This window comes from Cataglyphis hispanica, chromosome 19 (assembly GCF_021464435.1).
Source record: "Cataglyphis hispanica isolate Lineage 1 chromosome 19, ULB_Chis1_1.0, whole genome shotgun sequence".
NCBI lineage: Eukaryota > Metazoa > Arthropoda > Insecta > Hymenoptera > Formicidae > Cataglyphis > Cataglyphis hispanica.
In genome coordinates this window covers 1920668-1945504 of record NC_065972.1, presented here as the reverse complement: position 1 = coordinate 1945504, position 24837 = coordinate 1920668, and the positions used below count along the sequence as shown (strand labels likewise).

Genomic DNA, 24837 nt, shown 5'->3' with positions numbered 1-24837 from the left:
ATGATTTTTGCGCATCCAAAGAACTTTTAAAAAACAGAATTATTTTTTTAAAGAAATGTCAAAAGCTTTCCTTTTATAAAAAAAAAAAAATCCATCAAAAGATCATATCTTTTTTGTATCGATTATATCACAAACAGATATGCCTGAAATATTGAACTCTGTGGCATTTAAAATTAAGTCATCTTATTTTTTTTTTTATTAATCTTATTATTCGCGAATTGGAAAAATCGACGTATGGGGTGTCGACAAAAATGACGAACGTTTTCGCATGGATGCATCCGTTAGGTAACAATTTTCGGCATAGTTTAGCTCGAAGGTCTGAGTTGCGAATAACGAGGCCATAAATACAAATGGAAAGGAAATGGGAGTGGAACGGCGCGAACTTCTTCTGCACTTTTTCACCATCCCCCTTCCCCCCCTTTTTTCCCACTTTCATCTCCCTCTTCCTGTGCTCTATCGTCTCGTGCCAGTCTGTTTCTTCGCAGCCGACAGCGAGCGACCGATATATCTTGTTTAAAGTTATCGCCTACCTAGTTATCCTGAGACTGATTGCTTCTACGTTCGCGTTAACTTTCAAATTCCAGAGACACAGTTAGGTCGCGTTAGATATAGACAGGTAAAAAAAGTTGTAGAATATCTGCAGTATGTCTTTCCTATCTGTGAGATAGGATAATTTTCGGAGGTATAAAGCAACTTTTAATGAAGATGGAGCAATAAGATCAGAAAGAGAGCTGATTAGCAATAAAATAATATGTTTTCTTATGTGTTTCGATTTTTTTCTTACGGTTGTGCTAACTTTAAATTGATATTTATTGAACTGGTGCTATTTTAATCGAATTGGCTAAAACAATAAAATTGAGAATGAATAAGTTAGTAACAAAAAAGCATAAGAATAACACTTATAAATGTTTTTATTTATAATGCTTTTTTTTACGGCTAAATAAATATTTTATTTGAGTGGTAAAATGGCTGTATCAGCTAGACATCATTAGCAGCATAAATTGTCGCGGTAAATTTATTCGTGTTTCAGTTTCTATAAAAATAATTAATTTATTACACATATGATATTGATAGCGTATGCTTGATAAAGTATTTAATTTATTTTACTTATTGGACATTAGCACAAACAATACTGAAAAAAATAAATTGAAAAGTTACATTATCTCTAAGAAAGATGGCTTGCGTTATACTCAGAATAATATCTGTGAATCAGAGCACTATCGCAGGATCAACATCGCTACGGTTTTCGCCGCAATTTTCGTCGTGTCATCCTTACATTGTACATTCCGTGCATTTTTCTTTTTCGCTTACGAAATACCGGGCACTCTAGCTACCCGAACCGGCGAATGGCGGAAGTGGGGCCGCGGCAGGACACTCGAGAGAATTAAAAAGCTTTTGAAGTTCCGGAAGCACGAATTTTTTATTAATGAAAAACTTTCGAATCCACCCTTCGCATATACAATGTCGGCGAGAAAGCGCGAGCGCGCGGGCATGTTTCAAAGTCTCCGGCGGAAAATTCCGCGTCGCCAGAGTTGTAAAATTTTTAATGATCGTCTCGCGCGCAGTTTCACTGGCTACATAACGTATTATTAATAATAATTCATAAAATTCCATTAACCGCAATCCATCAATCTCAATCTCGACGACGGAAAAGAATGTGATATGCACATATGTAGATTTGTTTTATCACATTTATTTCGGGAGATCGAGATCCGTTGCACGATGCCTGCGGTTTAAATTAAAAACATATTTTAGATCCCCTTCACCCTCTCCCTCCAAATCTTCCATTTTTATTTTAATTTTCTTGGTCATATATCTTAAGAGCTGATGTATGATTTAGGTATCGAGATATTACGCTATTGAGGAAGACTGGAGTTTGAAACACTATCGATATTTTATTAATTCAAATAAATGCGAGTCTTATTTTTTTTTCTTTAATTTTTTCAACTTGATGAATTGAATAATTAACAATAATTTTTAAATCAAATTTAATTTTAACTTTTATTCTTTTCTTTTTCTTTTTTTTCTATTTTTTTTTTTTTTAACATCTTGTGTCGAAATTTTTTTATCGAGAAGTGCCATTCCATTTCATTGAGATACTTTATGATACGTGACATGAAATTTGTAGTGATATGAAAAATGGGATCTTCGTGTAATCAACGCGTGTTATAATAAGAGGAGATTGGCAGATAAGTGGGATTGAGAATGGGAATTCGCAGTAGCGCGCAGTGTGCATTTCAAAAGCCCGTCGACTGGTTAATGCACGAAGTTGATTAAGCTCAACGTGCGGTCAAAATTACACGGCGCTAATTGACGGATGGCTCGCGCCAATCAGTTGCACGAGCAATTATTGTAAGTGGCCAGCTCCCAGGCTGGACTTTAGTCCAAAGCCACTCGCTCGTTCTCGTGTGGAATCAACAATCGTGAAACCGCTTAATCGTTTCAGCTTAATGAGCAATGTTCTCGATACGAAGTCGAAAAGAGCATCGATTCATTTTTCGCATTTGTTATTGTCAACAATCGGAAAAACGCGAAAAATCTTCTTATTCGTGATATTTTTCTGTATGCTTTTACCGCAAAAATCATAATATTAAATATCTTTCATCTCTTACGCCTCACGCTAGATATTACGCACGCTCTAATGCAAATCATAAAATCTACAATTACCTTTCCCCAATGCATAGCATAGCCTACATATTTAATTCGATAGCTTTGAATCGGTTATTTCAATTTAATATAGTTAACTTCGAATATATATTGAAACACCTGTGTGCATGTGTGTGTGATCCCATTCGTATTATACAATTAGTGATATTTATATATTATCCTAGTTTATAGCGTATCAATATAATCGGAATTAGAATAATTTTGTAATAAAATTCTATTGTTAATTTGATTTATAATTAATAATGGCAATCAGATGCATTTGCATGAAGCATGTTTGAATTTTGCACTAGTTGTGATTCATTGTCAATTAAAATCAATGTATCTGTAACATTATATTATATATATATGTGTTAAATATATTTTATATAAAATATACTTGATAATTTTGTTAAATTTATATATAATATTATTATTATATAATATTATTTAAACGAAATAATTTAACGAAATATGAAAAAAAATTTTAATTATAATTTATTTATCGGAAACTTTCTTATCAGTTTACCTGAATTTTAGCAAGAATTTTGAATGAAAAATAGTACGAAATTTAGAACGTTTTATCAAACTTATATATAAGTAAATGTAGATCGATTAAGTCAGTTTTTTAATGCATGTTTATACGCAAACTTTTAAGTGACTGTATGCATACCGTTTAGTTCAATTTGGTGCATGCATTCATGCAAATGCATGCCGAATTTTTTCTCATTTTACAGTCCGAAGGACCGAATCGAGAGTGTTCTGCGAAAATGGCATTCCAGGCACTTTCTCTCTCTCTCTCTCTCTCTCTCTCTCTCTAACTCCCGTCTCACTCTCTTTTACGGTCTGCGCCTTCTCACGCCTCCGACTGCACACCGTTGGGACATTAATTTTTATTACGATCTTTTTTCATTCGCCCCAACCCGTTTTTTGCTACGCGGCAGACAACAATAATTATTCCCTCGTGCAATTATAATGATATCTAATGAAACGGCGCCAATGTACTTTTCTGCGAGTCGGCAGACTTCGTTTTTTTTAGATCGTGCGTAATGCATCTTCGGAATTGGAGAAACGAGCGGAATTCCGAGACTCTTGTTACGAATGAATCATTAATCCATAAAGCGCGGCATAAACGGAGGCAAAACGTGGAATTAAAATTATTGCATGCATAATTATAATTAATTATAAACACGCGTAATTACCGTAATATTACCGGATATTTTTAATCTAATGATTAAATTTTTTATGATTTTTAAAATTTCTCGCGTGAGTCCGTTCGGCCTGTATATGTGAAAATACGCGAGATAATTGCCCCTTCCTCCTCCCCCTCCCCCCTTCGTCATGGTAAACATAAACGGAATTTTTGAGAGGCCGGGGCGAGCGAGTTTCACTCTGAAGCGATGCCTCCCGAAATGCGCGTGGCCCACTCGTCACCAGTGAAGATTTCCGACAACTCGGACACGCATGAAATCTCGCGGGTGCTGAAATCCGCGAATTTATCGTCGCTGTACGTCGTATCAACCGAGCGCGGCATCGCGCGGCGTGATACGCTGCGTTGGCGCGTCGTGACGTTGCGTGACAAACGACAACGTGGCTGTTACTTCCAACGGTACGCGACGCTGTCACCCTGATGCTACTAGGGGATGCAGGAGAGAAGGAAAAGGGAGGAAGTGCTCTGTGTGTGTATGTGTGTGTGTGTGTGTGTGTGTGTGTGTGTGCGCGCGATTGTGCGCGCGGTTAGAGGAAAAGATGACGTCGCAGAGAGAAGAGGAGCTGGAGTATATGATGCCCGGAAAAAGATATAAGACGGAAACCATCGATCATGAGTTTTGCCGGCGTTTTTCATCCTTTTTCCCTTTTGTCCCATGTAGATAACGGTATCGAGGAAGTGAGTAGTTGCATTGTAAATAGTAACACTGTATAGGTAGATGCAAGTAACATTTGCGATATAGAAAGAGACGTGAGATGAAATCACACTTAGCGCAATGATTCTGGAAATTATCCCTTAAAAAAGAGATAAAAAAAGAAAGAAAGAGATGGAGATGAGTAGACTTTAATTTAAAATTTAAAAATTTGTTGTGATAATCTTTTGCACTTTTTAATATAAAGTATAACAAATATTTATAAGAAAGAGAGCTAATGTTTTTTAATTATTTATAAAATGTAATCAACATCTGTTTTTCTTTTTCATATACACCTACATATATATACAATTTTGTAAAAGCAATATTCCTAAAAAATTTTTTCTCTAAATTTTTAACCTGTTCTCAAAATAATTTTAATCTAAAACTAAATTTATCTTTGAACGTAGGAGATCTTTCTTTTCTTTTCATTATTGAAAATTAAAGATTCTGTGTTATTTCGATGAGAAGATTGGTTACAGTAAAGGATAAAAATGAAAGTTGAGAAAGGAGAAATTTTAGATATTGGGAGCACTGCGCGTTGTTAAAGCAGAAGAAGGAAGGGAGAAAGAAAATTGGAGAAAATTGGTAGAAAGCATAGAAGCAACCATCTGGTATCTTGGGCGGTTATCGGTTGGCGGTAGATATCAAACCATTCGTGATTTAGTGGGAGCTCCGAATAAAAGCAAAATGAAGGGAATTGAAATAGCGGGATTTGCAGCATCGGTAGGTAGGTGGAAACGGATATCAAGGTGTCGATTGGAACCAGAAGGTAAGAGGAAGAGAAGGGAGGAATCTACGATTAAAGATACTGCGATTTTCCAGAGATCCCTGCGCAAGCTATCTTCTTCGTTTCTATTAAGTGGTGACTTTTTCCGAGAACTCGCAGATTTTCTGATATACTATATTTCTATTGAACATCGAAAGTTCAATAGATATTTGCGGATGTACTATTCTCTTTTATAGGATATCGCGAGATTGCAATACGCGACATGATCGTAAAATTTTCATAGAACATACTTTTCTATTAAGAATATGAATAACATAAAACTATCTTCGTTAATCTGACATTCTATCACGTGATTATTGCTTGACTGTTGTTAACTCAGTATTTTTGAAATATTTTATATTTGCAGCATTTTTTAGAGCAATTAATTAGCGATGAATTTTGATATATTTGTTATTTTGTGGGGATATTATTAATGGCCAATTGGCATTTCTATTTTTAATAATTAATTTTCTAAATTGATGGAAGCAATAAATTCGAGAGGATAATAAATTAATAAAATTCATTATATTAATTTACATATATTCGAAGTTGATTTCTCGAACGAGAATGCCAGGTTAACGATCGTAAAATCCATGCTATTGGAATTAGAGAGAAATTTGAAATGATATCTTTATTAAGAGAAATCTTAATTAATGTAATTAACAGTATCTCTATATATAATTTTAGATTAAATTTTAGAGAATTTTATATGGTTTATTTAACTATCCGAAAGCTTTTTAATATTTGCTTTTCACGAAAAAGTGGCAACGATGTGTGGTTCTAATCGAGAAATGGCCTGAATCTTCGTGACGTTATCTGTTCCTGACGAAGGATATGAAAAGGATGAGGGTGTGAGAACGACGCTATTGATCGGTTTACCGACTATCTCCTGACAAAGCGGTTCTTCCAACATCCTTCGTGCGTTTGGTCATGCGTTAATAGATAATATCTCAGTAATACCCATGATACCACATGATTTGTAATGTCATTCTTCCGATAATTATCACCACAATTGTGGATATGTTAGCGTATATCTTTTATAATCCTCGATAGAATCAACCAAATCGTAATTCTGAATTTAATAAAATTATTAATTTATCAAATAATATTCTCTTAAATGAATAATCGTTATAAACGTGTAAGCTATAGTTTGAATATTATTAGAAAAATTTATTTTTATTTAGAAAAATCGAAGAAATTTCGTTTATGGATAATATTTGGAAAAATTAGTTTTCAAAGAAACTATCTATGATTAATCATAGAAAAATGTTTGATAACATTTCATTGCGATACAGATATAATCAAACAAAACTATGATAAAATGATTTAAACGACTGAATAGAATAAACATCTATATTCGAATTCAAGTGTTACATTTTTCTCAAGTCAAATAATACGAATTTTCTCTGTATCAGCAAATAACATTTTTGCGTACATCTTCTATACGCTTTTCATCTCCGTTTTTCCCTTATACGTCCCGACAGTTGGCGTGCATTCGTATCTGTGCGTTTGTGTCCAAATCGGACAATCTTCCCGTTTCGCTTGAATTTATCGCGATACCCACCCTCGATGTCGTCTATATGCCTTAAGCTCACTCTCGATAGAGGGGTTGGTTTCGATCTGGTTCGTTTCTCCGGGGACCCGCGGTCCATTACTCTCGGCATTCTCGTGGCGGGATAAATATTATGAAGACAAAAGATTCCGGCTTCCTGGTAAAATATAGCGGCGACCTCGGCCCGCGCGGAAGCTTACAAGAAGGGCCGTATGATAAATCCGCACCCCTGTCCGACACTACCTTTGCGCTGCCCCGCGATAATGTCCCTTTGCAATTATTTATGGCGTGACATAAGCTAGCCGTCCGACAAAATGGCTTCCCCGTACTCTGGGATATTCCTAATTTAACTATTAGAACAGTTGCGATTTTTCCTTTCAAGGAATAAAAAGATTAATTATATTGCACGTTTCTTTGATTAGAGTAGCTTATTCGTTAATAAATTATTTTTTTAAAAAAAAAAAGTTTGCGCATTCATTCTAAAAACTTTTTGGAAAAAAAAAAAAAAAAAAAAATAGAAAGTCGACTGTAACAAACAAGCAAAAAAAAATAGGGAACATAAATTTGTACATAAATCATTTTTATTCTTTTTGTATCTCCCTTTTATTGTTAAAACAAATCCACTTATTATAAAATACTCTGTATGTTATAGGATTGTATAAAATTTTCTAAAACGTGCATTTATCATGATAAATTTGTCAATAAAACTGACTGAAGGAATCGACGATATTTATCGTCAGCTTTTACTCTTGAACTTTTACCGGCCTTTTCTACAGTTTTTTTTTTTTTCACGTCTAAATAAAATAACGCCAAAGGAACATACGGTGCGGCGCCTCTCAGCTTTTCTCCACCACGACTACTTTAGGAAGTTGACCTCTTTAAGAGTCGAACTGAGATCGGTACACAACGGCAGACTCTCTTTCGCGCTTTTTTCCTCTCTTTTTCTCAGTACTATTTCTCTTTCTTTAAGGTACACTAAACGCTCTCACGCGTCCGACGGCATTTGGGAAAATTTTCGTTATTCCGCCGAGTGGAAGCACACCGGGTCGTCGCTGAGCGAAGAAGGTACTTGGCAGGGCCCCGGGGCGACTATGCACAGTTAATTGGGACCTTCGCGAACTTTGCGCCAAGTCGAGTCACGAATTACTATCGGCAAAGTTTCGCTCCTCTCTCCTTATTCCGCTAGCGTCTCCTCTCTCCATCTGCACGGCCGATTGCGCTCGCAGGAAGTCGACGGGAAAGTCGAGGCAAAGAGAGTTTTCGTTCACGCGACGATAATTTCGAGTTGGATTCAAGGTTGCGTAATGATAAGCAGCCTCTTACGAAAGTAGAGGTTCAGTTAGGATGACTTGGAATTGGGATAAACGACGCCGTTGGCTTTTCCCATATCGGGACTGTTTGTTTTTTCATTTTAACACAAATCGTAAAACAACTAGTGTCAATAATTTCAATTATTGACTCAGAAGATTAGAGAAATATGATATAAGTTTGTATTTAGATTTAAATTTATTGAAGACTAATTTTATATATGCGTTTCGTATGAATATATAACTGCAGTGCATTAAAAAAATTAATTGCAGATAAAGGATATTAAAATACAATGAAAGCAGATTACGCTTTCGTTGCTACGTCAGCATCATTGATAACGATATAATCATGATATTTGTATCAATTGAAATAATTCGGATAGTATAGTTTTGTGAAACACAAATACGTTATTTTACCCTATCGTATCATACTAAGCTAATTCTTTTTATAGTTATTTAAGTCAGAGAATTTTAAGATAGAAATTTTATTTACTTTTTGAAATCTGGCGTGTTAAAATGTTGCTTTAACGTCAAAGAATAACTCGATTTTTGCCTTATTTGAAAATATCTCTCCAATCGTCTGAGGCAAAATCTACAGAATTTCGTACTTTCGACTATTAGTGAAGTTTGCAAGGACACGCACGATTAAACAATTATTATTCGATTCTCCGAGCACGTTACGCTCGATCGAGTCGCATCTCGCGCTGTCGAATTTCACTTCCACCATCGCGAAAACTTCGAAACTTGCCGGATTGAAAAAAATATTCGTTCAATTTTGATAAGAAAATATTAATCTCAAGATTTTTGACAGAGGTTAATATTTTATTATCATTAAATAAGTTCTCTCGTTGGGATATTATGCTTTAATTTTAATAAAAATTATTTTTAAAAGTTTGATAAGAGAGATATAATGTATATAAAAAATTCTATCCCTTTCCAAAAAGAGAATGTTTTGATCATTCTATTTCAATTTTTAATCAGAGATTGAAGAAAGAGAAAAAATTCTATTGGGCAGGTAAATTTTATTCTCGTTTGCACTCGTCATGCAGCTTGTGAAAGATCATATATAATCAGACTATTAATATTTTAACCATCCATTATAACCGTTCTTGTCGGCGGAAGCCGGATCATTTATAACTCGTGTTTTAAAACTATTTTATAAATTATGAGTTTATAAAAACAAAAACAAAATATTTCGTATGTATACACGTATAGAATTAAAATAAATATCATTAATTTCTATTTTGAAAAAATATCTATTTTCTTTTAATTATATAAGTGATAAACGAAAGAAAAACAGATTAAAAATGTAATAAAAATATAATAAATTTTAATTTTAATTAAAATTTTTTTTTATTTAAAATTTTATTTTTAGATACACATATAATAGAAATTTTGCTACGAGTTAAAATTGATCCGGAACCCGTTGTGCGTGCAGTGTCAAGTTATTCGCTCACATTGCAATTAAATGCTAATAATAAGTAGAATGCAAGAATCTCTCGGAATACCTAGAAGTCAAAGATCCTATAACTTGGAAACCTACAATTTGAACATTACTAAAATCTTCTCGAGATTATCAAGGATATCAAGTCTCAGTAAGGATATAGCAGGAATTCCATATTTTTCCTAATCGGGTCATCGCCGGAAAAGTGGAAGGATGGAAATTCGATTGGCCTTTCCGTGAAATAACGTTCTCGAGGATCTTTCGATGCAAATCGGAGACATCTTTCCGTATGCCGACTTCCGCTCTTAATCTTTATCTTTCATCCATCACCTGCCACCTGCATCATTTCTCGAGATCGGCGTCAGGAGAGCGGTAGAGGTGAGGAGACGATTTTCTCTGATGTGTGAGTAGTTTGGGAGATTTGCGCGAGTTTGAAAAAAAGAAGGATTTCGAGCAGGAGACGAAAATCGAAAATGACGCGAGAAAAATTCCTTCTACATATTATTTACGACTTATTTTAATTTTTCACGATAATCTCTAAAAAATATCAGTTGTTAAAGTTATATGATAGTAACCGACGCAGGCCGAAATGACGAATGTCTTGATGACGTAATTACTTAATTAAGAAACGTAATTGAGAGAGACGAGCTGAAATTTTATTCTTGATTAGTTCTTTAATATTGGGTAAAGTGCAATTTATTGTGCAATTTATTATGCAATTTATTGTGCAATTTATCCAACATTTTCCTCTAATAAACTTATTTTCAAAAAGATTATGCAAAAATAACGTGCATGGTAAATCTGATCTTTATTACAGATGATGACGTGCATTTCACTAATAAATTTTCTGTGATATTTTAACATATTTTATGTTGTATTTTATGCAGCTTGTGCCACTTTGGTGCAACGATATATTTAATATTTTATTTTTAACATGCTCGAGATATTTTGTTTTTCGGTTAGAAGTACGGATTTTATCGGAGAACTCATTGTTCAAAAAACTCATTGCTCGTCGTTAGTTAGATTCTAAGCCACCCGTATTAGTATCTTGCTAATCTTCGTAATAAAAAATTGTAAGGGATTTTTCTTATTCCCTTACCTCATGATTACGCGTCATAGAAGTAATACAAGTGACTGTGAATAATTGCTTTTTCTACGCAAAAATAGTTGGTCGAGAAAGTCCAGGCAGGTTGTGTTTTAGGACTACATAGTGTATAGAAACAACCACTTGAGTGATGAACCTCTAAATAGAAACCGCTTGATGGACTTTTCCGACTTCCTTTCTCGACATTCTTCGTATTCCAGCTATCGAGAGGCAAAAAGCGTTGAAGAACGAAAGACAATGGTTTTTAACTCCGACACAGGATTAAAGCGAAGCTCTAGTAATATAAGAGATCCCGTGAAAAAAAAAGCGCACAACTTTTACAAAAATTTTAGAAAATGGAGAGAAAATGTAGTTTGCTTTTTTTAGAGTAACGAAAAAAAAATTATATTTTTATATATCGAAATTGAAAGAAATGAGGAGAGTTACGTATATCAAAAAGTGAAAATCGTTCGATGTGACTGTGAGTTGAAAATCTCAGGGGAAAAAGCGAAAAGGCAAGAAAAAATTGCGATAAGAAGAGTAGAATGTTCGAAGGAGTTAATATCACTCAGAGGAGATATCTTCGGACTATTAATTGTCTTCCGAGAGAAAAACTCGAAAGTTTCGACGCCTTTGTCGTTTGCTTCGTGTAAAGCAACTGAGGGAAGAGCGGGTTAACTTTTCGCTACAGAGCTTACCAAAAGCTCATAATGTTTCGAGTTTCGTTGAGAGTTTTTGATTTTCTCTCTATTGTCGCATTATTAACGCATATTTTTCAAACATCATTCTCAGAATTAATTGACAAATGATGAATTGATTTTTTCGTCTATTTAAATACGCCTCTCTTAATGATTATTTTTATTTGCATATCACTCGAGCTGTAAAATACGATATTTACGACATTTACGATCGATGAGGGGAAGACTATCAAAATTTTATCGCGGAATAATTTCCGCGATATAATTTTTTTTTCGTTACTCTAAAAAAAGCAAACTACATTTTCTCTCCATTTTCTAAAATTTTTGTAAAAGTTGTGCGCTTTTTTTTTTCACGGGATCTCTTATATTACTAGAGCTTCGCTTTAATTTTATTTTAATCGCAGTGAAAAAAATATGGTAGTAAAAGGATAGCCTGAATAAAAGAACCTGTTGTTGAATTTTGGCATTTTTCATAATGTTTTTCATCGCGTAATAATCTTGTATATATAATTTAGAATACAAAATAAATTTTGCATTAAAAATTTTGTTGTATTTTTTGCAACACAAAAGTAGCGTTTAAATTAGATAAAATTATTATTAAAAAAAATCTTTTTATATTACACGTTACGTTTTGGGGAGTTTTCTGTGAGATTAGAAATCATCAAACTAGCAGAATTCTAACGTTACATATTTTCTAATTCTGGCAGTCGATCAGGAACGCAGTTTATTCTAGTTAAGTCGATACAGAAGTGCCTCATTGAAAATGTAATGGCGAATTTCCGCGAACGATACTCAACCTAATTCATCAATCAGCAGCAAAGGATGAGTTTGTGACCGGAAAGTACTATGAAACGAAAAAGAGGCTGCCGGATAATTGCGAAACAGAAGGAGATGCTATTTATGGAGGGTTTTTCGTGATACTCATTATAATCGATATTTCTTTCAGTCTCCTTAAGATCAAAGATATAAAAAGATATTTATTTTCTTTATTTCTGATATTTATTTTTTTCTTGCTCGATTGATGATCAGTATAGCTTAAAAATTAATAGAATCTATACAAATTCCGCAATATATACAGAGAGTGAGAGAGAGAGAGAGATTTTTTTTTAATTTTCTTAAAGATGTTATGATTTCAAATTGAAATAAATTAATAGCGTGTGAAAGTGTTTACGCGAATATAGTTAGAAAAGTGGATTGATAGGCGGGTAGTTTTTTCGCGAACATCACATCCGGATGATAAATTCTTCTTACGATATTCTACGCGAGCAGTCTCTCCTGAAAAGAGGAATGGCTCTTTCGTCATTTCTCTCTCCTTTTTTGTTTTTAGTACTTCTTTTCTCCTATTTTCAGATAGCGTCTTTGTTTTTAGTTTTTTTCTTTCCCCCCCGACATCCCTTGGTGAAGAGTAACGACTGTCTTCTGGTTGAATCGCGATTATGATAAATGGATTTTTTCAAAGACACCACTACTTAATAGTTAGAAAAAAGGGTAAACAATATCGGGCGGAAAAGGTAAAGAGGGGATAAATATTTTTCGCAATAGCTTTCTTAACTCTTTCTTTTTTGTAGAGCTAATAATCTAATTATGTTAGCAATATTAAGTTATATGAACGATATTATCACTATTATTTAAATAATTTTAAACAATTAAATTTTATTAAATTTTGAAGAAATTATTGTGCGTGTATGTGTACGCATCCACGTATATGACATAATTATAATAGTTTGTAAAATTTTTTCTATATGTAAATACACACAGGCACAGAAAAGATAATGTTTAATGAAAATATTTCTTATTAATGTTTAAATAAAATATTTCTTCTAAAACGCATAGTGAAAATATTAGTGAAATAATATAGAGCGACACTTCATCGGCGAAATTTGTTACTCGAATTTTTCATCGCCAAAACTCGGTAAAAGTTTAGTGAGAATTTAGTCGCGCCTCGGAAAAACGGCAGCCACCTTTTACTTTAGTCGTACAGAGATATGATGCTTTCATATTTTTCTCCTTTTTTTATGATCTTATATTGCGCAAGTCGCTAGTAGCAGTATTATATAGACGCGGAATTGTCGATGAGGACAGGAGTAAGGGTGAAATCATTACTAACGCACACACTTCTTATGTATGTATGTATAAGTGTAGGTAGATGTAATTTTGCGAAGAGTAGAAAGACTTGAGAATATTGGAAAAGTTAGGAGAAAGGTAAGGGACGGGAGGGCGGGAAGTGAGCGCACAACCCCCTTTTTTCCTTCCGACAACAGAATGCATACGGAATGGGGCGCGTCAAAAGAAATTTCGTGTCGCAGCTTCGTGGTGGAAAAACGTAAACAATACTTATGTGTCGCTAGATGACGAACTAATCAAGAAAATTTTCAAAAAGTTTAAATTGATAAAAATCGTTCTCAATAAAGTTCGTCAATAACGCGAAACTAGTTTCAACGTTTACTCAAAGTCTTTCTACAAGTCCAAAAATTGCAACTTCGAATGAAGATCGAAATTAACTAGTTCTGAGCGAATTTTTGAAAATATTATGTGATGTACTTGGAATATTCTATAATACGAATATTTATGCATAACATATCGTCTCAAACATCTTTACTCAGATTTCTTTCCATAAGCACGAGACAATAATTTATATATCTTTTATTTTAATTTTATATGCGATGAAATTTATTTCGAATTATTCGAAGCAAATAGATTCTGATTATTTATAGCAAATACAGCATAATAACATTATTATTTAGAAATTAAATCAACTAGATTATAAGAAATATTTTTAAAAAAAGTGAAACACGAGAAAGATAAAAATCATGATTTAAAAATTTTTAGAGAAGATTTTTTATCATCCTTATTTCCGATTCATCGCCAGTACACACATGATCAATGTTTACTTTCGATGAAACAACTCTCTCTCTCTCTCTCTTCTTCTTCTTTTCATTCATCCCTCCGGGCTTCTTTTTGCACGTAACACGGCTGCTAACATATGCATGGAAAGTTACTTCACTTGCGAGGCCCTATAACATCCGGTGACAAAATAGTCTGGAAAGGGCGGTTCTTTGCGTTCGTGCTGCCACTTTCTGAATAGGCTATTGGAGGGATTCTAAAGCGTGCTTGTGTTTATTTTTTTTTCTTTTTTTTTTTTTCACGGACACCAATGTGTTCGCGCGAATATGCGAGAGCGTTTAGAAAAGATGAGATGCACATTCTCGCTATATATACAACAAATATAATCGCGTCGGTATAAGAAAAAATATTGTGCTCATGTATCATTGTTTTCTCAAGAATATCCATTGATATATAATAATTGTAAAGTTTAAAGAATTGAAAAAAAATTGTTTAAAAAGAAAAAAATTTTTTTTCAAGATATTTTAAAATTTTCTCAGATTTTTACGTGCAGGTGTTCCTTAAATCGTATAAAACTAGCGGGAAAATAAAATTTCACAAAAAATATATCTCTGTTTGCAGGGACGTGTTTTAAATATAAAAACCAGTTAAAATAAAATATACCTGAAATAAAGGTCTTTTACAATTTATTTTAGGCATATTTTATTTTAATTGATTTTTATTTAAGTATAGAAGAAAATTTTATTTATATTCTTTTAATATTTATAATTTGAAATTAGTGATTATTGAGGCATCTTATTAAAATGATATTATTAAAATAAATCTTATTAAAATTTAAATATAATTGATTTTTATCTAAGAATGGAGAATTTCTTAGGATTCATGGACGGAGCGTTTATTTGTGCTCTACTACGGTAGGAAGCGAAACGGAACGGTCAAACCAAAGATTTCTCTCAGAGCCACATTGTGTTTGCCTGTGAGTTTAATCGTTCTCATCCCCTCCGGAATCGTTCTTGATCGCACAACCTTGCCTTCCGCGGTTTGCGAGAGCCCGCAATTTTGTCCGCCGCAACCTCTCGCTAACTCTCTATCCCTTTTAGTCCTTATTCCTTCACCTTTGCTCTTCCATCTCTCTTGCACCGATATACCACCCTTTTCTTTCTACTTCCTGACGCTACGGTCTAATTTAAAGCTCTGCATTGTCGCGAGCCCATTCTCACTGTATGCACTCGCTACGCCGGAATAAGGGACGCCGACGAGAATGGAGGGAAGGCGGTGGAGAGGATAGGGCGAGAGGTTGATTGTCGTCTAGCAAGGAAGAAAGGACGAAGAGCAGACAGAGGTCGGAAGAGAGGCAGCGGGGAGCTTTTCAACAAAGTTGGGAATGAAAGTTTTTAAAGAGTGTCAACGCAGGACGCGCTATCCCTTTTCTTCGTGCCTTTTCCCCTCTGTTTTTATCGTTGCGTCTTACAAGCATCTCTCGAAGTACCAAGCGAAAGGATACTTCCTATAAAAGTCCCCGCACCTGGCACTTTGTATTTAGAAAGGTGATACTGGCTAAAATAGCGGGATCTTTTTTGAAAGCGGAAAAAAAGAGAATATGCGCAAGATCCTCAAGATTTATTGATCCTTATTTAATTTTTTAATTTTTATATATATATATATATATAATTATGAATATTCTCTCTCACAAATTATTTTTTTTTTATTAAGAAAAATAATATAATTATTTTTGTATTATTATTTTGCATTATTATTCAAGAAATAGTATTATTATTCAAGGAATATTTTGGCAATAAATATTAGAATCAATTTATTGTTAATCTGTTTTGTTAATAAATGAAATGTTGATACTATTAACTTCTATATACAGGATGTGTGTAACTCCCATAATATTATAATCATACAGTAAAATCAATTAAATTTTCAATAGAAATAAAGTTAATTTGGAAATTAAATTAGGTATTTTTTATATATTATTTTTTATATACAAAACATAAAAATAATTAAACACTCACCGATACGATGCGCAACGGCGGAGTTGTACACAAAGATGATCTGTAAAATATAAATGTATGCAAATTGTATACATAAAGCAGTGTCGAAAATAATTTATATTTAAAAAAAAATAATTATTTCAGGCAATTCAATTTTTCATTCATCCTTTAAGCAGATAATAAAATATTACATAATTCCCGAAACAAAGTTTTTTTATATTAATTTTTATAAAATGAAATAAAAATTAAATTTTATATACAAATTATCTGAATAATTATAAATCTTAAATAATGTCAAAATACTTTACATATTTATATAGAAATTATTTATTATAAATATTTTACTAAATATTTTAAATATTTTAAAATAGAATATAAAATATTTTATATATTCATTATATAATGTTGTAAAATGAATGGCGAAGATAAACGGGCAATTAATTTTCACCAGTAATAAACAATAAATTAAACAAGTTATAAAATATTTACCTCTGGTTACTTCGCCGTCGCCTGATGCCTTCCCGGACCTCCTTCTCCTTCTTCTTCTTTCTTGTTCATCTCTTGCTATTTCTTCATGCCATTTAATCGCGAAAACACAAGTAATTACGACCGCACACGTATTATTCAGCAAAATACTATAATCGCGCGGCACTTTACACGGTACTCCCGACATTAATCACACGTGACATGCACTTTATCATATTGCGTTGATGGGACAACGCGAAAACTATACGTTGCGAGAAACTATAATTTTTTTCCCTCGAAAATCACGGTAGATTTATTTACGCATCAATTGCTGCGGCAATACTATCTTTAACCTTAACGATTAACATATGCTGGCATTTTAAACTCATTTTAATATCTTGCATCATAAATTATAAATAAATTAATGTATAAATTAAAATTAAAGATGAATATCCGTAATATTTGAAAGTATGTAATCGCTTTATCGATGGTTAGCCAGACAGATTTCGATGAAATAAATTTCACGAAATTTAGACAAGTTACAACGATGTATGGTAAACGATTGATAGCAAATTATAACACGAACTTAATAATTAATTGAGCACGATTAATCGAACGTATTTATATTAATTAAATGCGTCACGATGCGAATTGTTTCGTCTCGTATCTGCGAGAGACGCTTTGTTCAGAACCTAACCTGCGAATTTTAAAATAATTTCGGCGACTTTACTTTAATGCTACGCGATATTTTTTACAACAATCGAGGTAATGGTTGGTAAATATCGATGTATTATTCGAAAATATACAATCAAATTTCAATATTGCACGCGCAATATATTTCGAACGTAAATCCGGCGAAATAAATGTATTGTTAATAAACGCGGTCAATATATTTTGGCTTTTCTTTGCTTGAATAGCTTCATTCGATAATTTATGTACTCTATTCTATGTGCTCTCGACTCGCAAATTATATTTAAATCGACGGAAATTTCAAAGCGCGATGCGTGATATATTCGCATCCAAGCATTAAATAAATTATTATCACTCTAAACATTGGAACGCAATAATTTATGATTGTTATTACTTGCCGATACGCTTACGATCCCTGTAGTCGCAGGTATTCATCGCGCGAGTTGATAATCACTAATTATACAATAATCGAAAGGAACGATCGCGTTGACCTCTGCCGGTATAACTTTCCGTGCTCACGTTTCGGAGGAATGTGTGACGTCAAGTGACGAAGAACGCTCCGCGACCTTCGCGGCCTTCGCGCCTTACCCCCCCACTCTAGGCGTCAAGGACAGCGTACTTCATGCGTAATAACAGCCACGGAGTTACGATCATTACGTCGCAAGAAACTGGCGTTGAGACATCGCGCGGAGTAATTCGTTCATTCATTATAAAATATTTAACATATTACAAGGTCTGTGGAATATTCTGTTGCTTATATTTCGTATTAATTGTTGAACGATTCACGCTTCCAGCAGCTTTTCGTTATATCTTTATCAATTCTGTGATTTGTATGCTCGTTTTCTGCGTGAGAAAGGTTAACGACTATTACACTTGAATCGACGAAAAATTCAAAGGACGAGGCAAAGAATACGCGTGAATCGCACGCAGATATTTAAAGTGCGTATTTTCCGCGATATATTCATTTGAAGCAGAAATGTGGTACGGGAATTATTGTTTTATTGCGATATTTGCGGACAATAATGACTTTTTAATATGCATGAATTCGTGCATATTTTGCCTCGCCATTTGAATTTTTCGCTGATTTAATAAATGTAACTCGCTAATCTTTTTCGGATTGAGAACGCGTAATGATACTTGAATCTAGGATTTATGCGATTAAAAATATAACGAAAAGCCGTGATACATTGACGTACTAATTATTATTAATGTCTTTAATTAATATGAATTAATTGTTAATAATTGATTTGAAATATGTACAAGCAACAGAATATATTTTACATGATTTTATTTTGTAATATATTAAAAATTTCGCAGTGGGTGGGGGAACACGGTACGCGCGGAGTACGACGCTATTATTTACATTTCATTATTTACATTCCATTGTTGTGACGTCATGACCTTGTCCGCGAAGAAGGTAGCGAGGAACTTCACGTGAATTGTCGTCACGTTATCCTTCGAAACACGATCGCGAAAAGTAAGTAAGGGAGAACTAAAACGCGACCATTCCTTTCGATTATTATATATATATATATATATATATATATATATATATATATATATAATTACTAATTATCGCTATATAATTATTACGCGTGAACGTTGCTATCCTTTGCGCGGTGAGCGGGAGCGAAAGGCGAGATATTCTAACGTCATGTGACGTCACACATTCCTCCGAAATACGAGCGCGGGAAATATACCCGGAGAAGTCAACGCGATCCTTTCGATTCCTCTCAATTATTATGTAATTAGTGATTATCAACTTGAGCGATTAGTTAATACCTACGACTATAGAGATGGTAAAGCCGTATCGGCAGATAATTACAATAATAAATTATCGCGTTTCAATATCTAAAATGATAATTACTTATTTAATGCTTGGATTCGAGTGTATTTCGCATCGCGCTTTGAATTTTTCATCGGTTTAAATATAATTTGCGAGTCAAAAATACATAGAATAGAGTACATAAATTATCGAATTAAACGAACTATTCGAGCAAAAGAAAGCCGAAATATATTGATCGCGTTTTATTAATAATACATTTATTTCGCCAAATTTATATTCGAAATATATCGCGCGTGCAATATTGAATTTTCATTGTATATTTTCGAATAATACATCGATTACTGTATATTATCGAATAATACATCGATATTTACTGATCATTAACTCGAATCGTGTAAAAAATATCGCGTAGCATTAAAATAAAGTCGCCGAAGTTATATTAAAATTATTTCAAAAATTTTTTAAACAGATTATGAACAAAGCGTCTGTCGCAGATACGAGACGAAACGATTCGCATCGCGACGCATTTAATTAATAAATACGTTCGATTAATCGCATTCAATTAATTATTAAGTTTGTGTTATAATTTTTTATTAATCGTTTATCATATATTCTTGTAACTTGTCTAAACGTGAAATTTATTTTATCGAAATCATCGATAAAGCGATTACATACTTTCAAATATTATGTACTACTATATTTATCTTTAATTTTAATTTATACATTAATTTATTTATAAATTATACGATATTAAAGGATATTAAAATAATTTTGAAATACCAACATATATTAATCATTGAAATTAGAGATAGTATCGCCGTGATAATTGATGCGTAAATCTGCCGTGCGATTTTCAAGTGAAAGAATCAAAGTTTCTTGTGACGTATAGTTTTCGCGTTCTTCTATCATCGCAATACGATAAAGTGCGTGCCATGTATGATTAACGTCAGGAGTGCCGTGTAAAGTGCCGCGCGATTATAGTTGCTGATAAATACGTGTGCGGTCGTAATTATTTGTGTTGTCGCGAAGGAGTGTGCTATGAAGAAGTAGCAGATGAACAAAAGAGGAGAACGAGGAGATGGAGGCCCGGGGAGGCATCAGGTGACGGCGGATCAACCGTGAGGTAAATATTTTATAATTTGTTTAATTTATTATTTATTGGTAAAAATTAATTAAATATTGTACGTTTAGCTTTTCTGATTCATTTTACATCATTATGTAAGGCTTATAAAATATTTTACATTCTATTTTGCAAATATATTTACAATATTTAATAAAAAATATTTATACTCTAATTATAATATTTTTATATAGATGCATATTTAAAGTATTTTGACATTGTTTAAGATTTATAATTATTTAGGTACCTGTATAAAGATAAAATTTTTATTTTTTTGTATTTTATAAATCAGTATGAAAGACAATTTTTTTTGTTGAATAAAAAATTAATTTTTTTATTAAATATTTATAAAAGATTAATAAAAATTGCCTGGAATAATATTTTTTTTTTGTGATATTAATCGTTTTGGACACTGCTTTATATATATAATTTGGATATATTTTTGTATTTTACAGATCAACATTGTGTACTACAATTCCGCCGTTGCGCATCGTATCGGTGAGTGATTTTTTTTATTTTCGTGATAATATGGATTGTAAAAATTGATAAAGTTATAATAAACGCGGCTTTTTAAAATATTTTTTATTAGTTTACCTTATAAAATATCTTTATTATAACATGACATGCTCAGAATTTAGTTATTTTTAAAAAAATATTTTTTTTTTTAATATTTTTACAAGCCATACAATCTCTCTCTCTCTCTCTCTGTCATGTTTTTTAGTTTTATTGTGATAAACTATATTTTTGATAAAATTCCAAAAGAATCTGCACGAGTGAGATCAAAAAATTTTGTTGGCCATATCGAACGTCTATTATCAATCCATTTCAAATTAAATAAAATATATCGATTAAATAGATTTAACTTTTAAATGTGTTACGTTACTTATAAAACTTATAAAAGTACATGTCTTTTTTATTTCAAGCCATATTATAACATATTTACAGTTCATTGAAATGAAAGGAAAAATAAAATAGTATGTATTTCTTTTTTGAAATAAATAAATTTAATGTAATTAGACAATTTTAATTTTAAAATATCTTAAACTGTAAGCTCTTGAGAAATTATCAATTACTTCGTTTTATCAAATTTCTATATTTCTCATGTAAATATTCATTTTTGTACATTCTCATTTAAAAGAAGGGAAAGGAAAAAGAAAATTTTTTGGTAGATGATTATGGTTTACGGCAAGGATTAACATTATTGTCGTTATTAATATGGCTTATTTGTCGCACTTACTATATATCCGTGGAAACTTTCCGCACGAGTAAGCCTAATCTTAACTGTTACGAAAACCTTGTTCGGGTGGCTTAGGCTAACCCTAATTCGGTGTTACCCTAGGTTGACGAAGAATCCGCCAAATAAACCGATCAATAAACCGCTCTTGTTTCTGAGGATAAAGGAAACGATGGTGAACAATGGATCATCCTTTCACGTGAAGTGAAAGGATGTTGCCTCCTTTATTCCAAGCGATTTTATTAATAATAAAAATACAACAAAAATCTAAAAATAAAGATTATAAAAAGATATAACACAACTATTATTTTTTTTATTTACAATTAAAATAAATGTTCTTGACAAAAACCATAAAGTCAATATCACGTTTATTTAATTCGTCAATATATTTTATATTGACGAACACTTGACAAAAATTTATGAGAGAAAAACGGATTCTGAAATCGAATTGTTATTTTTCCTGCTGAAACGAGACATTGAGAAAATAGGAGGCGGAAGAGAGAAAGAGCGCGGCGCAGGGGGGAAGGGAGTGCAATAGCCGGCGCAAGAGTCGTACGATTAAATTGAAATTAGTTGCGGAACTTTTTAATTGCATATTCGATAGTGGGTGCGGGTGCGAGGAGAGGGCGGTAACGCTACAATTTATCCGAGTCCTGTCTCTCTGTTTTTCCCCGCTCCTTTCTTCTCCTCGGGATGAAAATCCAGGACCGTCTTGGCGCGTTCCGCCTTACAAATTCAGTACTCTGGAAGTGCGCTTATTATTGAGCGACGACGCCGGATTAACTTCTTGTGGATCTTCTCAGGTCCGTTCGTGGTACAAGCTCAAGTTTGTCCGCTGTTTTCTATGCTACGAATCAGGGTTGAGATGGTGAGAATAGGACGATTATGTTCTATTCACGCGCGAGTCATGTTTAGTTTTGTCGAAAACCGTTATCTGTCACTGACAAGAAGATCTAACAGAAAATAATAAAATATAAGATCACTCAATGATTTGCGGGAGATTGGTTTATAATTAGGTGGAAACGCGTTTTTTTTTATTAACTATAAAAATGTTTGTTAAAAATATATCTCCCTGATTTTTAAGTTTTGCTTATAATATATTATAATGATTGCATACATAAATCGCATTCGAGAGAGAGAGAGAGAGAGAATGTTATAATATTATTATAATAGTTATCTTTTATCATTTCTCATAAATATAATCTTATGAAAGATTTTAGAAAATTAAAATCTTTGATATACATAGATTCTTGTATTGTTTATAATTGTAAAGTATTGTTTATTATAATATCGCGTGAAAAAATTAGATCTTTCTTTCTTTCTTTCAGTAAATAAAAATTTGAGTTTGAGAAAATATAATATTAAATAGATCTAATTGTAACGTTAAATAGATAATATGAATATAAACATTCGATGCATCTCTCTTCCTTTCTTTTTGCGTTATCAGCTGCATTAGCTGTCATTCAACGTGACAAGCGTTTCGTAGCTTGGGAACAAATTAATGAAGCCTGTCGTAGTGTCGGGATTTGACCATTGAGGTGGGATTACTAGCGTTAGTGACCAACCATTCGAGGTGAATCCGGTTTTAAGCGCGTTACACAATTAGAGCTGTGAGTGTGGCCTCACAATCGAGATGAGGGCTTGCCTGCGGCTTTATATATATTAACGATAATAAGAACGAAATGAAATTTGCTGTCATCTTGAAGAAACTGCCGTTATAGCCGGGATCGTTCAAAATAATTGAGGGAACAATGAGAAGAGCATAATTGGACAAGTGGTTTGAGAGATTATAAAGTGTACTATACGCTGCAATAATAATGATCTTAAGCGAGTTAAAATCTGAGAGAAAAGCGGGAATGTTGACTGCAATTGTTATGCAGCAAAATTATGCAAAGAGCTATTATGCAAAAATTACTAAACTCTTATCTATACTTACTTTTGTTTATTCTTTTTCTCTTGACATGAGAAGAAGAGCAGACGGACAGTTAATAATCAAGAGATACGGTAGTGTCTCGACGCCAAGTACATAAAAGTATCGACAGGTCGGCTGTAGTCGATGTTCATGTCATTGTCTATCGTCGAGCAGCTTCTTTTTACCCGGAAATTTTGTGTCAGTTGTATTTTCGAATAAAGTATTTCGGGAACTAATAAAAAATAATAATAAATCGAACCATACTTTTATATTTTATAATGTCGAGATAATTCTTCGATTATAATTATTTTTGGAATTAAAATTGATACGCTCAATTGTGAGATTTCTCGAAATATAAAGTATTCAAAATTTCAAAATATTTCGGTCGCTTAAATAAAAGTCTTAAAGCTTGTTCTATGCGATTTAAAATTTATATGAAAATTTTTTTTTCCAAACTATATACATATAACAGATGTCTCATGAATTATAGAAATCTTGAATTGTTCACTGTCCATTTATAAATCAATAGAATATAATTACTTATATAACTAGCTACGCTTTGTCAAATTTTTATATTTTAAAACTTTTATTTGTTTCATATACAAGTTTTAGATACTTTTTTTATGTACTTGGCATATTTTCTTTTTTTAAAAATTATATATTGATAAAAATATTTTTTTAAATAAATATATAATTATGTGTAAAGAGAGAAAGTAATTTTTTATATAACAATGAATATACAAATTAGTATATTATTTTAATAACATTAATCTGATTATAAATTTTTATTTAATATTATTTATATTTAATATTAATCAAGTTATTAGAATTTATATAACTTTAAATTACTTTCTTATTTTTAAAATTTATATTTATTTTAAAAAACTTTGAGACAAGAAGAAATGTCTGTCTGATGAAATCTTAGTTATGCCACTCTGGAAAATTCCTTGAATGCATCTACCGTAAGAATGAAACGAACTATTCTTGGCACATTATTTAATATCATTTCGCTCTTATAAAGCAAAGAGATTCCCGGTGTGATGGGATTGCGCTTCGTTACTCGAAAGGGTCGGAAGTGGCCGTAATAAATTTGTCCCAATGTTTTATACGTTCCCCCGCGTTGTTTTCCGAGTAAACATTTTAATCCTCAATTTTTCTCCGACGCCTGTCCCACGTCCCACGGCGCCGGTCGCTGCGCGAGAAAGCTTCAGAATGTTCCTTTTCACGGACCCAAATGTATTTAGCGCTTTTGCACTTTGTTCCGCGAGAAAAGCTCCTTTCCTTTCAGAGGAAACTACTCGCCGGCCGCCTCTCGCCTCTCGGCTGACAAAGTCGCAGCTGTGACAATCAAGCAATTCCATTTGCCCGAGCGATTGCTTATTTTCTTTCGT

The 24837-nt window shown here is 32.8% G+C and overlaps 2 protein-coding genes across 3 annotated transcripts in view; one reads left to right on the top strand and one right to left on the bottom strand.

Moving 5' to 3' along the window:
* The window catches only part of LOC126856533 (uncharacterized), a 47732-nt gene extending 30761 nt beyond the window's left edge, over positions 1-16971 (bottom strand). Inside the window, exons 1-2 of the mRNA XM_050605108.1 lie at positions 16729-16971; positions 16261-16300 (exon numbers count right to left, since the gene is read on the bottom strand). Coding sequence (XP_050461065.1) covers positions 16261-16300; positions 16729-16912 — 224 coding nt within the window. The 5' untranslated portion in view covers positions 16913-16971. The remainder of the gene's footprint in view (positions 1-16260; positions 16301-16728) is intronic.
* Positions 1-24837, top strand: part of LOC126856519 (beta-1-syntrophin) — a 216625-nt gene that overhangs the window by 30659 nt on the left and 161129 nt on the right. The gene's annotated exons all lie outside the window — the stretch shown is intronic.